The sequence below is a fragment of the Myotis yumanensis genome, unplaced genomic scaffold, assembly GCF_028538775.1.
Source record: "Myotis yumanensis isolate MYYU_CA2020_CCGP unplaced genomic scaffold, mMyoYum1.0.hap1 SCAF_16, whole genome shotgun sequence".
Lineage (NCBI taxonomy): Eukaryota > Metazoa > Chordata > Mammalia > Chiroptera > Vespertilionidae > Myotis > Myotis yumanensis.
In genome coordinates, this window is record NW_027223767.1 from 20,118,939 (window position 1) to 20,134,229 (window position 15,291).

General features: G+C 39.0%; 1 protein-coding gene across 1 annotated transcript in view; it reads right to left on the reverse strand.

Annotated features, from left to right (window-relative positions):
• Positions 1-15,291, reverse strand: part of EFCAB5 (EF-hand calcium binding domain 5) — a 94,717-nt gene that overhangs the window by 37,028 nt on the left and 42,398 nt on the right. The window contains 5 exon segments of the mRNA XM_070394829.1: positions 353-504; positions 506-632; positions 978-1,602; positions 3,177-3,276; positions 7,601-7,756. Coding sequence (XP_070250930.1) covers positions 353-504; positions 506-632; positions 978-1,602; positions 3,177-3,276; positions 7,601-7,756 — 1,160 coding nt within the window.

Consider the following 15,291-nt stretch of genomic DNA (forward strand, 5'->3'; position numbering starts at 1 on the left):
AAGGTCTAGACTCATGCTGAGTAGCAAAATATGTCTGAAATTTGCATGATCTGATATATCAGAAAAGATCCCAATTGAAATGAGTATTTTCTGAAGACTTTAAAAACCACTCCACAGCCTGCCCAGTGTGGCTCAGTGATTGAGCATAGACCTATGAACCAGGAGGTCATGGTTCCATACCAGTCAGGGCACATGCCCAGGTTGCAGACTCGATCCCCAGTGGGCTTGATCCCCAGCGTGGGGCATGCACAAGGCAGCAGATCAATGATTCTCATCATTGATGTTTCTCTCTCTCTTCCTCTCTGAAATCAATAAAAATATATTTTAAAAAATAAAAACCACTCCACAAAACAGAGAACTGATTATCTTTTCTACTTCATACTAATCTTTTTCTTGCAGTTCAGAAATCATGAATAGTTTCCCTTCATATATTTGCTCCTGAATATTCTCTTCTTGTGGAAGGATTTCAGTGTGCACAAAGGAAGTAACCTCCCTAGATGTTTTCACTTTCTTTTAAGATATTACCTTCCCTTGATTGTGAAGTTGAGGCTATGTCCTGTTCCTCTGGAATTGTCTCTCTGAGTGATTCTAGTTCTTCAGTTGACGCTTTATGCGGTTCTGTTAATGACATTCTGTGTGATCCTCTGCGTGACCCTTTTGGTGTCAGTGACTCTCTGGAAGGTGCTTCTTCTGCAGTTGACCCTCTTTGCAGTCCTGGTTCTGCTACGGACTCTCTGGATGATTCTTGTCTTTCAGTGAGCCATTTGTATGGCTCTTCTGTTACCGACATTCTGCGTGATCCTTTGCGTGATCCTCTTCGTGTTACTGGCTCTTTAAGAGATTCTTCATCACTTGACCCTCTTTGTGATCCTGGTTCTGCTACTGACTCTCCGGGTGATTCTAGTCTTTGAGTGGGCAATTTGTATGGTTCTGTTACCGACATTCTGCGTGATCCTCTGCGTGATCCTCCTCGTGACTCTCTCAACCCTTCTTCTGCAATTGCCCCTCTCTGTACTCCTTGTTCTGCTTCGGACCCTCTGCTGGATCCTTCTGTTCCCGACTCTCTGAGTGATTCTTCTTCTACAATTGCCTCTCTAGGTACTCCTTGTTCTGCTACTGGCTCTCTGCTTGGCTCTTCTTTTGATCCTTTCTGTGGTTCTTCTATTACTGACATTCTGCGTGATCCTCTGCGTGATCCTCGTTCTGCAGTTGAATCTTTTTGTGGTTCTTCTATTAATGACATTCTGCGTGACCCTCTGCGTGATCCTGGTTGCACTGTTGCCCCTTTCTGCTGTCCTTGTGCTGTTATTGACTCTGAGTTTAGATCTTCACTTAAAATTTTGTTTGGGTCTTGTCCTGCAATTGTTCCCCTCTGCTGTTCTGGTAGGCTCGGCAATAGTGTTGATTTTTTATATTTACCATATTTATGTAGCTCTTCTGGTTTTTTGAGCAATTTACTTTGTTTTTTACTAGCATTTTTTTTAGACAGTGATGTATTCATCTCTAAGAACACATTGTCAAAGTCTTCATAAATGTGTTTCTGATTATCCATGTCTCCCCAGAACTCAGGCAGCTCTATCTCTTCAAATTCAAGGAGTGGCCCTAATGCAAAAGAACAAAGCATTTACCTAAACAATTGATTTTATAATACAGAATCAGAACTAGTAAGTTAATGCAAAAAAGCATTGAGCACAGTGATTATAATATAGGCCTATTACTTTAAATAAATATCAGTTACCTTTCCCTGCAACACAATAAAAACCAAAAAGGTATCCAATTGAACATAAAAGATGCTCACCACTATAAATTAGAAAGTATCCCTTCCTAAAAGTTGTGGTTTGAAAATGAATATGATTCCTCTTTTGCTAGTTGGAGGGTTGCTTAAACTGCCAAGACAAATACAACTTATTCCCTACTTTCAGCCCTCCCACAATGAGACTAGCATGGAATGAGGAAGGGGACACATGTCTTCCACCTCAAATGCCTTTTCAATATCTGCAATATCAAAATAAAAGCATGTCTCTACCCATGACAGTTTTTCACTGTGCTATTTTTTCCAATATTCATTTTCTCTCCTTTCCTTTTTCTCTACCTTTCTTTCTTCTTTCCTTGATTCTTTTCCTCAACAACTTATGTGGACACTTGGCTCAGAATTCTAGGGAAAGATTGAATAGCATTCAGCAGAATCCCACTGTTAAAAAAGAACACCACACCAAAACAACACTGGTGACCCGGACTACAAAGAGTGGGACCATGCCAAAGATTGCCTCTGCCTTCTAAAACATTCAGTATTTAAGCTATAAAATTGTGACTCCCGTGGGTTTAAGGGAATACTCTATGTACATCATCCACAGATTTTTAAGTATCCAAGTAAGAAATTATCATACAGAAATAAGATACTGACATTCTTTGGAAAACCCATTCATTCAATGACTTTCTCTTTAAAAAATAAAAATAAAACTGCTACTCCTATTTGTTTTGGTTGGTAATATAAAAATTTCACTGTATATGTACAATAAAGTTGTACAAGTAAAAATGCTTGAGAGAAGGGGACATTTTTCTTCAAAATCTTAGAATTCTAAATTGGACATTAAAACAGGAATTACCATTACCAACTAAATTTCTGCAGCATTCAGATTGTTACTAAAACATTTCTTCATATGAATACATTTAAAATTGAGTTCTGGATTGACAACTTTTAGTACTGCACTATAGTGAAAAATACATCTAGTCGTGATAAAGAGTGAATTTTGTAGGGAAGAACAACTAGATATAGCTATCATGATCTAAGAGAGACATGTAAAGAAATTCCACAGGAATAGAATGGCCTTGTATTATCATACTAGAGGCCCAGTGCACAGATTCGTGCACCAGTGGGGTCCCTCGGCCTGGCCTGCGGGGATCGGGCTGAAACCAACTCTCTGACATCCCCCGAGGGGTCCCGGATTGCAAGAGGGCAGTTCTTGGGTGACACACCCTGGAATCGGGCTTCCTGCTCTCTGCCGAGAACCGTAGCTGCCAAGTCACCAAAGCTTAGCAGCTCCTGCATTGAGTCTGCCCCCTGGTGGTCATTGTGCATCATAGCTACCAGCCAGTTGGCCAATCACTTAGGCTTTCATATATATAGTGTACTTCATCATTTCAGTTTGAGCATACTCCCTCTGAGTGGCACTTACATTGTCTTGGGTTTCGGAGTAAACGTCTAAGCATTGTTGGACTTTGGTCATAGAATGTTTCCAGCAAGGCTAATGTCCTCTGCCGATTCAAAAACCCTAACTAAGCAGAAAGTTGACAATTAGGTGTTATAAGAGATTTGAGATTTTTATGTAGACAGAATATGGCTTATTGAAACATTCATCACTACTATCACCACCATCGTCATATAAATAAAATCTGCAAAGTCAAAGTTGGGAAAGCTATACCTTACCTCTTTAGGCTTATACTCTATTTCCCATTTTGTGACATGTCAAAATGCCTTTCACTTAACAGATGCTTAACAAATATTTGTTACTGACGTAATTGTTTAATCCAATGTACAATGTTCAATTCTCATCTAATCAGATCCAAGTATGACACCTAGGACAATTAACTGCTCCCTACTTGTTCTTTTTTCACATTTTTATTTAAAAAATAAAAAGTTAATTACAGAAAAAATAAGAAAATGATAAAACTAACACTTTGTATTCCATGCATCCAGAAATGATGATTGTTAACATTTTTTGTATGTACTTTAAAAATCTATAACTGAGCCTTGGCTGGTGTTGCTTAGTGGTTAAAGCATCGGCCTGCAGACCAAAGGGTTGCAGATTCTATCCCTGACTCCCAGAGCATATGCGGGAGGCAACCAATCGATGTGTTTCTCTCACATCAATGTTTCTCTCCCTCCTTCCCTTTTACTCTCTCTAAAAAACTGGAAAAAATGTCCTTGGGGGAGGATTAACAAACAAAAAACAAAACAAAACCAACCAACCAAACAAACAAACAAAAAAAATATATATAACTGATATCATAGTACATGTATCCTTTTTTACATTTAAAAAAAATTTTTTTATAAAGAGTTAATTTGAGCCAAACTGATGCCATGCTAGGAAACAAGATCTCAAATGCTCCCCCGCTTAAAAAAAAACCTTTTTATAAGCATTTCAATTATCCTTAAAATTGCTCTTATTTACACAACATTGAGATCTGATTCATGTATATAAAGAAATATTATTTTATTTATTTTAACTGTATGGTATTCTATAATATGAAAACCGCAATTTAAAAAAAAAATCCTTCTTTTGATGGGCATTTAGATTATTTCCAGTATTTTGATACCAAAAATAATGTGTATAATGGATGTCCTTATACACATCTCCTGTGTACATGTATAAACATTTCCCTAGGGTAAATAAATAGAAAGAAAATTAATAAATTGTATACTATGTGCATTATCTTTTCTTTTTACTTTTTATTTATTGGTTTTAGAGAGAGAAAGGAAGTGGGAGAAGGCGGGGAGAGAAAGAAACATTAATTTGTTGTTCCACTTATTTATGCCTTCATTGGCTGATGCTTATAGGTGCCCTGACCAGGGATCAAACCCACAACCTTGGCATATCAGGACAATGCTCTAACCGGCCAGGGTGTCTTCTTGGAGATACACACAGAACTTTTACTGCCACCTTTGCACACCCACTCCCCTTCACACACAGGTATTTGGGAATACTCATCACCTTTCCTCTAGCCACAGGAGTGGGACTAACCCCAGGCCCACCTACCTAGACTCTTCTGCAGCACTTACCCTCCCTCTTTAGTATCATGTTGAGTTCGGGACTTCTCTATGAAGCTTGCAGTCTCTGAGCTAAACCCAGGAAAAGAAGCATAAGCCCTGCTGCTCTTAAATTTCTCCTCAACCTACTTAGAATTTCTAAGTGTCTATAATGTTACCTTCAGCCCTGATTGGGGCTCGAGGGTGGGGGATCAGATACCAACTCTGACTTAGGGACCCAGACAACCTCAAACCCCTAGTCACATCCCCTCTACTACCTCCTCCTTCCACAGCTGGTCACAGTTTCCCAGTGATAGAAAAAGTGCTTTGATGTCATATTTTGCCTTCTTACTTACTCTGACTCTTTTTTTTCTTTCCAGGAGCCCAGGATTTTCAAGTGAAAGTACAGGCTTTTAAACTCTTGTCTCAGCTATTGGTTAAAAATATTCAGAAACTGCTTTATTCTAATCTGTATCTATCTTACCTACATGATCAGCACATAACTTCTATTTGAATACTGGGAAGAAATGCAAGAGTTCATGTCTCTAAGTATGATCGTGCTATGTTTGTTATAGCACATGAATTGGTATTAAATTAGCCAACTATGAATAATTGGTATCCAGGCATTTATTGAGAGTAAAATCTTGACCTCCATGTCACCAATACTTATTATAAGTTCTGTTAAAAGAAGCAATATTCAACAGGACACATAGACATTTCAGAAATATACTAGAGGCCCAATGAATGAAATTCATGCAAAAGTAGGCCTTCCTTCTCCCTGCTGCCAGCACCAGCTTCACTCTGGCACACAGGACCCGGGCTTCCCTCCGGCCGCTGGCAGGTGCCCAGGACCTGGGCTTCCCTTGTAGCCCTGGCTTCGTCCAGAAGGTTGTCTGGAAGGACATCCGGTCTAATTAGTATATTACACTTTTATTATTATAGATTAGTGGTCTGGTGCATAGAATCATGCACTGGGGGGGTGGGGGTGGGGGTCCCTCGGTCTGGCTTGCACCCTCTCACAATCCGGGACCCCTTAGGACAGCCGTGGGCAAACTACGGCCCTCGGGCCGGATCCAGCCCATTTGAAATGAATAAAACTAAAAAAAAAAAAAAAAAAAAAGACCGTACCGTTTTATGTAATGATGTTTACTTTGAATTTATATTAGTTCACCCAAACACTCCATCCATGCTTTTGTTCCGGCCCTCCGGTCCAGTTTAAGAACCCATTGTGGCCCTTGAGTCAAAAAGTTTGCCCACCCCTGCCTTAGGGGATGTTGGACTGCTGGTTTTGGCCCGATCCTTGCAGGCCAGGCTGAGGGACCCCACTGGTACACAACTCCATGCACCGGGCCTCTAGTATGCATATAAGATCTTTGGTTAATCTCTTCCCACTCTCCCGCCTCCCCTCTTCCCTCTGAGATTCGTCAGTCTGTTCCATGTTTCCATGCCTGTGCATTGAGCGTCTGCCCCTGGTGGTCAGTGCGCATCATAGCTACCGAACAGTCGCTTAGGCTTTTATATATATAGATTTCTGCCCAGCCAGGTATGGCTCAGTTGTTGAAGTCAACCCAGGAACCAAGAGGTCACCGGTTCGATTCCCGGTCAGGGCGTATGCCCAGTTGCAAGCTCAATCCCCAGTGTGGGGTGTGCAGGAGGCAGCCAATCAAAGATTCTCTCTCATCATTGATGATGTTTCTATCTCTCTCTCCCTCTCCCTTCCTCTCTGAAATCAATAAAAATATATTTTAATATATATATTCCTGACCTAAGCCAAATTATCAGGGATCTGAGAACCTAGACTGCAATATATTGGCTCCTTCAAGACTTGCTTTTTCTGAACTGCAGTCAGGTGTGGTATCATTTACCTACACTTAAGGTGGTTATAAGAAATTTCCCCAAGAAAATCATTGTTTAATTTATTATACGTCTGGCATAATGGACCTTCACTTCAACACATAAGGTCCCTTTGTGAGTACTTGGAGGAACTGCTGACTCTGAACCCCAATTTTCTGTACTTCTTCTTAATATCAGTTTGCATTTATCTTAAACACGCCGATAAAATGTTTGCTCATGTTTCCCTTTTCACTGCTAGGAAGCTTAGATTCAAACTTGTAGGCAACCTAGAACAAATATTTATGCCAGTAAAATATGCATTTGGGGCTTTATTCGTAGCTTCAGTTACTGTCATCTCTCTTATTTTTTACTTCTTTCATCCTACTTTTAATATGTGTTCCTTTGTTGCAATCTTTCCTGGAACATGGGGATACAAACAAAGTTCATAAACAAATATATTTCAGTAAAATTGGTATCTATTTTGCAAATCCATTTGGTATCCTAGCACACCAATATCCTCCCAAGTACCACTCTTAGAAATACTTCTTGATATAAACTTTTCTTTTAAAGAAGTAATATAATAAGATATAGTAGACTCCCTATTCCCAGCAGCTTTTTTTGATAAAAAGCCACCAGAAAAGAGAGTAAGCGAAAACAATCTTAAGCACCCATTCTTAAGAATGGGAAAGAGATTTATAAGTTATATGCTGTGAAATGCTGTGCCATGCAAGGTGTGGTCTGTAAGCTGGTACAAGTCTGTGGTGAGAAGTATACATAAACTGAAAATAGCATCTAGCAAATTTGAGAAAGTAACAGATGCTAAATCAGAGTTGAATCTGACAATAAAAATATGAGTTGTATTTTGTATGTCCTTTTCCCCCCTTAGTAATCCATTTCCATTGAGTAGCATTCCACAGCAGATTGGAAATTAAAAACATCACCCACCATTAACAACAAACTAAAAACTGGTCCTTTACAACAAATAGTTTAAGAAGCATGGCTTTAAGGGTCTTACCCTACCTTCCCACAGTCACAATGCAGGAAGAGTTCAACAAACATCTGCCTCCGCATATCCGTTTTTATGACCTCCCGGAATTCATCTGCACTGTGGCAAAGGTGCTTAAGGAGTTCTTCAAATATTTCACTTTTCAAGTCTGCAATGTGCGCAGAGATGTACTGCAGAGAGAAAGAGGAAAAGTGATCGATTTAAAACTGTGCTCTTTCCTTGGGTTTTTCTTAGGATTCAGTTGAAGTGCATGCAATTAATGGCTGCCATTTCCCCCATCTCATTTGCTTGTCATTTAGATAAAGCATTTCATGTTAGTGCTAGTCTACAGGCTGTGCAGCAGAGGGAGCTGACCAATACAGTCCCCAACACCACACACCAGTGGGACTAGATATTTTGGAAGCAATTTCCCTTTAGCTCACATCAGCACTATATAGGACACAATTTTTACCTTACTGTTTGAAATAGCAGCAGTCTTAGAATGTTGCCTGTAAATTACTAGCTCTAAAAACTGAATGCAGCTTTTCTTTTGATGTACGGCATATAAGAGTGTCTGTTTTCCAAGACTGACTACATTTAATTATTAGAGTGTAAGGGATGGGGATTGTAGGTGAGGTGTTTGTTTGTTTTGTTTTGTTTTGATATTGCAATAAGGTATTCTTTGTTTATGATTTTCTGTTTCTTTTGAAAGTGTAGAGTCTGAAACATCTATGATACTGGGCAATTTTAAAAATATATATAAATTTCCAGTCCAGGGACAAATGCCCCTTTCTTATCATGTTCAATTTAAACACTAAATTCTTAGCAAGATGGAAAATGATGCAGATATAAAAGTTGAAGGATCAATATTTGGTGTTCGGGTAACCAGTCCATGGTTGACTTGTTTTGAGATTATATAGACCCAGCTTAAATGTAGTGGGCACATTGTTTTATCTTGAGGAATCCACATTTCTACCACCACTATTTCAAACTCATATGCTCTTGAGCCATTTTTTCTTTGTTCATAATAGTTATTTATTTTATTATTAAAATTCTGGGTCATTGGTTAATAGGATCATGTAGGTTTCAGGTGTGGATTTCTATGTTAAAAAGTCTGTATATTACACCATGTGCCCACCGCCCAAAGTCAAATCATCTTGCATCACCATCTATTAGGCCCCTTTCACCCCACCGCCGCCCTCTTCCCTCTGGCAACCACCACACTGCTGTTTGTGTCCACGAGGTTCAGTTTTTATATTCCACATATGAATGAAATCATACGGTTCTTAGCTTTTTCTGCCTGACTTATTTCACTTAACAAAATATTCTCAAGGTCCATCCATGTTGTTGCAAATGGCACTATTTTGTCTTTTCTTGTGGCTGAGTAGTATTCCATTGTGTATATGTACCACATCTGCTTTATTTAATCTTCTATTGAAGGACTTCTTGGTTGTCTCCATGTCTCGGCCACAATGAATAATGTTGCAATGAACATAGGGGTGCATAGATCTTTTCGAGTACATGCTTTCGAGTTCTTCAGGTATATACCCAGGAGAGGGATTGCTGGGTCAAATGGTAGCTCTAATTTTTGAGGAATTGCCAGACTACTTTTCCACGGTGGCTATACCAGTCTACATTCCCACTCGCAGTTCCCTTTTTTCTACAACCTTTCCAACACTTGTTATTACTTGTCTTGTTGATAATAACTCTTCCAACAGGTATGAGGTGGTATCTCGTTGTAGTTTTGAATTGTATTTCCCTAATTGCTAGTGAGGTTGAACATCTTTTCATATATCTGCTGGCTGTTTGTGTGTCTTCTTGGGAGAGGTGTCTGTTCAGGTCCTCTGACCTGGGCCATTTTTCTTAATGCCTGTTGAATAGATTCCTGGAAGTGGAATTGCTAACTTAGAAGGTAAATGCATCTGTATTTTTGGTAGGTTTTCATGTTGGTCAGGCTTGTAACTACCCTTTTGTGCTCCCACCACTAACAGATGAGTGACTATTTCTCCTCAGCCTCACCATTAGTGTGTATTGCCTTCCAGATCTTTGCTAATTTGATGGGTCAAGAACATTACATTCTTGATCTACACCTGAGTGTAATATCTCGTGATAGAGAGAAATGGATTAAGCACTGGAAGAGTTTCTGACTGGACTCCTCTTGAAGTTTTAGCCCAATTCACAGTCAATGATTCCCTCCTCTGACCCAAGCACAACAGTAACCAAATTTGTACTGGTAGCCAAATTTGTACTGAATTATCCTACTTCCTTAGCCATACATGACTGGACCAGGGGAGGATACTTCACCGAAACAAAGCCATTCAGTTTCTGGAATTTGGAGTGGGGAATGGCCAGTTGGTCTCTGAGAGAGGTTGGATCTATAAATTAAACTCAAGAATTTGTAGATGGCCAGATTACTCCATGTGAACTGAAAATACCGAGGAAGTCTGTACACAGAGGTGGGTACATCAGAAAGCAGAGAGGCCGAAACCGGTTTGGCTCAGTGGATAGAGCGTCGGCCTGCGGACTGAAAGGTCCCAGGTTCGATTCCGGTCAAGGGCATGTACCTGGGTTGCGGGCACATCCCCAGTGGGAGATGTGCAGGAGGCAGCTGATCGATGTTTCTCTCTCATCGATGTTTCTAACTCTCTATCTCTCTCCCTTCCTCTCTGTAAAAAATCAATAAAATATATTTAAAAAAAAGAAAGAAAGAAAGAAAGCAGAGAGAAAAGTTTTACAAGTTCCTGTTCTAGTTTCTTCATGAAGCCAGATCATATTCCTGCCCTCGGATTCTGCACATTTAATTTCCAGCTAAATTAGCTCAGGTTGGTTTCTGTTTCATGCAATTAAAGAATAGTAACTAATACAGTTTGTTTAAATGAAACATTATGTTGATATATTTCCCTGACAATTTTTGAAATGAAGGGAATAGTTGATATTTTACTTCCTCAGTAATATTATCAGGCAAATTTAGAATGCATTATGTAAGAGGTACATAGGCTTTAATCTATGCTAATGAATCATAAACCATTATTCAACTGGCTTAGAGATTAAAAGAGGAAAATTTAAAGCAGAGCAAAATAGCTCTTCTAAATATTTAGTTTACTTAGCTGACCAAACCACCTAATTGTCATTATTGTTGATGAATCAGTGAGCACAGTTAAGGTCATCTGCTACCTTGGTAAGTAAGAATAGTAGTTAAGGACTCACATTTGGAGCCTGTTTGGGTTCAAATCCCAGTTCCCATATTTACTGGCTGAGTAACCTTTGGTGAATCATTGAACTTCCCAGTTTCTTCATTTGTGAAATAGGTATTATAGTAGCTCTCTTACTGAGTCACAAAGAGGATGCTGTGTTTGCAGAGCTGAGGTATTTCATGTAATAGTTTTCTGTAGCCATTGCTCTTATTTCCTTTTGAGCTAGGTTTAAAAAAAAAATCAACCAAGAAAGTTTTCTTTTTTTCTTTTTTTTTTTTTTTTTTGGGAATCTTTTTACTTTATTTTTTTTTTTTTTATTTTTTTTTTTATTTTTTTTTTTTATTTTTTTTATTTTCCTCTTAAAGTATTACAAAGGGTATTACATAAGTATCCTTCCCCCCCCCCCCCCCGCCCTTGACAAACCACTACCCTCCCTTACCCCCCAGTGTCTTATGTCCATTAGTTATGCTTATATGCATGCATACAAGTCCTTCGGTTGATCTCTTACTCCCCTCCCTCCTGCCCCCCAACTCTCTCTGGCCTTCCCACTGCAGTTTGACAATCAGTTTGAGGCAGCTCTGCCTCTGTATCTATTATTGTTCAAAAGTTTGTAATGGTCTTTATTATCCATGAATGAGTGAGATCATGTGGTATTTTTCCTTCATTGACTGGCTTGTTTCACTTAGCATAATGCTCTCCAGTTCCATCCATGATGTTGCAAATGGTAGGAGTTCCTTCTTTTTAACAGCAGCATAGTATTCCATCGTGTAGATGTACCACAGTTTTCTAATCCATTCATCTACTGATGGGCACTTAGGCTGTTTCCAGATCTTAGCTATGGTGAATTGTGCTGCTATGAACATCTGGGTGCATATATCCTTTCTGATAGGTGTTTCTGGTTTCTTGGGATATATTCCTAGTAGTGGGATCACAGGGTCAAATGGGAGTTCCATTTCCAATTTTTTGAGGAACCTCCATACTGCCTTCCATAGTGGCTGCACCAGTCTGCATTCCCACCAGCAGTGCACAAGTGTTCCTTTTTCTCCACATCCTCTCCAGCACTTGTCGTTTGTTGATTTGTTGATGATGGCCATTCTGACAGGTGTGAGATGGTACCTCATTGTTGTTTTGATTTGCATCTCTCGGATGATTAGTGACTTTGAGCATGTTTTCATATGTCTCTTGGCTTTCTGAATGTCCTCTTTTGAAAGGTGTCTATTTAGATCCTTTGCCCATTTTTTGATTGGATTGTTTATCTTCTTTTTGTTAAGTTGTATGAGTTCCCTATAAATTTTGGAGATTAAGCCCTTATCAGATATGACGTTGGCAAATATGTTTTCCCACGAGGTGGGTTTTCTTGTTGTTTTGTTGATGGTTTCTTTTGCTGTGCAGAAGCTTTTTATTTTGATGTAGTCCCATTTGTTCAGTTTCTCTTTAGTTTCAACTGCCCTAGGAGCTGTATCAGTGAAGAAATTGTTTTGGCATATGTCTGAGATTTTGTTGCCTTTGTATTCTTCTAGAATTTTTATGGTTTCCTGTCGTACATTTAAGTCCTTTATCCATTTTGAGTTTATTCTTGTGTATGGTGTAAGTTGGTGGTCTAGTTTCATTTTCTTGCATATGTCTGTCCAATTTTCCCAACACCATTTATTGAAGAGACTATCTTGGCTCCATTGTATGTTCATGCCTCCTTTGTCAAAAATTAATTGAGCATATTGGTTCGGGCTAATTTCTGGACTCTCTATTCTATTCCACTGATCTATATGTCTGTTCTTGTGCCAGTACCAGGCAGTTTTGAGAACAGTGGCTTTGTAATACAGCTTGATATCTGGCATTGAGATCCCACCTACTTTGTTCTTTCTCAGGATCGTTGCAGCTATTCGGGGTCTTTTTTTATTCCAGATGAATTTTTGGAGAGTTCGTTCTAGATCTTTGAAGAAGGCCATTGGTATTTTAATGGGAAGTGCGTTGAATGTATAGATTGCTTTGGGTAGTATGGACATTTTAATGATGTTGATTCTACCAATCCAAGAACATGGTATGTTCTTCCATCTGTTTATGTCTTCCTCTATCTCTTTTTTCAACGTCCTGTAGTTTTCTGAGTAGAGGTCTTTAACCTCTTTAGTTAAGTGTATTCCTAGGTATCTTAATTTTTTTGATGCGATGGTAAATGGGATTGTTTTTCTGATCTCCCTTTCTGAAAGTTCACTGTTGGTGTATAGAAATGCCTCAGATTTCTTGGGGTTAATTTTGTATCCTGCTACATTGCCAAATTCATGTATTAAGTCTAGTAGCTTTTTGATGGAGTCTCTAGGGTTTTGTATGTATAATATCATGTCATCTGCAAATAAGGACAGTTTTACTTCCTCTTTTCCAATTTGGATGCCTTTTATTCCTTCTTCTTGCCTAATTGCAATGGCTAATACTTCCAGTACTATGTTGAACAGGAGTGGTGAGAGTGGGCATCCCTGTCTTGTTCCTGTTCTTAGGGGAAATGGTGTTAGTTTTTGTCCATTGAGTATGATGTTGGCAGTGGGCCTGTCATATATGGCTTTTATTATGTTGAGGTATGATCCTTCTATTCCCACCTTTCTGAGAGTTTTTATCAAAAATGGGTGTTGGATTTTGTCGAATGCTTTTTCTGCATCAATTGATATGACCATGTGGTTTTTTTCTTTCAATTTGTTTATGTGATGTATCACATTTATTGATTTACGGATGTTGTACCATCCTTGCATCTCTGGGATGAATCCTACTTGGTCATGGTGTATGATCCTTCTGATGTACTGCTGGATCCGATTTGCTAAGATTTTGTTGAGGATTTTGGCATCTATGTTCATGAGGGATATTGGCCTGTAATTCTCTTTCATTGTGATGTCTTTACCTGGTTTTGGTATTAGGGTGATGCTGGCTTCATAGAATGAGCTTGGAAGCGTTCCTTCCTCTTGAATTTTTTGTAGTAGTCTGAGGAGGGTAGGTTTTAGTTCTTCCTTGAATGTTTGGTAGAACTCCCCTGTGAAGCCGTCTGGCCCTGGGCTTTTGTTTGCTGGAAGCTTTCTGATGACTGCTTCAATTTCTTCCATAGTTATTGGCCTATTGAGGTTTTTAGATTCTTCCTGATTGAGTTTTGGAATGTTGTATTTTTCTAGGAATTTGTCCATTTCCTCCAGGTTGTCCAGTTTGTTGGAGTAGAGTTGCTCGTAGTATTGTTTAACAATCATTTGTATTTCTGTGGGGTCTGTTGTTATTTCGCCTCTATCATTTCTGATTTGGTTTATTTGGGACCTCTCTCTTTGCTTCTTGGTGAGCCTGGCTAGGGGTTTGTCAATCTTGTTTATCCTTTCAAAGAACCAGCTCTTGGTTTCATTGATTTTCTGTATTGTTTTTTTGGTCTCTATTTCATTGATTTCTGCTCTAATCTTTATTATCTCCTTCCTTCTGCTCACTCTGGGGTTTTCTTGTTGCTCTCTTTCTAATTCTTTGAGTTGTAGAGTTAGATGATTGACTACCATTTTTTCTTGTTTTTTGAGATAGGCCTGTAGAGCTATAAACTTCCCTCTCAGGACTGCTTTCATTGTGTCCCAGAGGTTTTGGATTGTTGTGTTTTCATTGTCATTAGTGTCCAGGATGTTTTTAATTTCTTCTTTGATGTCATCGGTAACCCAATCAATATTTAATAACATGCTATTCAGCTTCCAAGTGTTTGAGTATTTTGGGTTGTTTTTATTGTAGTTTATTTCTAACATTATGCCATCGTGGTCTGTGAAGAAGCTTTTTATGATTTCAATCTTCTTGAATTTGTGGAGACTTTGCTTGTGACCCAATATGTGGTCTATTTTTGAATATGTCCCATGAGCACCTGAGAGGAATGTATATTCCGCAGCTGTGGGGTGAAGTGTTCTGAAGATGTCAATTAAGTCCATCTGATCTAGTGAGTCATTTAGGATTGCTGTTTCTTTGCTGAGTTTTTGTCTAGCGGATTTATCCAGTGATGTCAGTGGTGTATTAAAGTCCCCTACTATGATTGTATTGTTGTCGATCTCTCCCCTGATATCTTCCAGAAGTTTTCTTATGTATGTGGGTGCTCCTGCATTGGGTGCATATATGTTTACCAGGGTTATATCTTCTTGTTGTATTGATCCCTTTAGTATTATGAAGTGGCCTTCCTTATCTCTGGTTATGGCCTTCACTAAGAAAGTTTTCTTTATAGGATAAAAGTCTTTTCAGCTGACTTACATATTTAGAAGGAAAAACCCAATGAGATCAATGGCTCTTAAAGTGGGATCTCTTGACCACATCACCTGAGAGCTTGTTAGAAATGTGAATTTGGGGGCCCTACTCCGACTTAACTGAATCAGAAACTACTGCAAACTATCAGCGGGGCAATTGCATGGCATAGTTTCTCCACTGGGTGGCACCTGTGCACAACATATTGACTTTAAGCCTGCCATTTATTTCATTTTCTTCGTTTCATTGAACGAGTTCTGACAAAATAACCTTAAAACAAATCTTTTTAAAAGCAACTGTCCCTT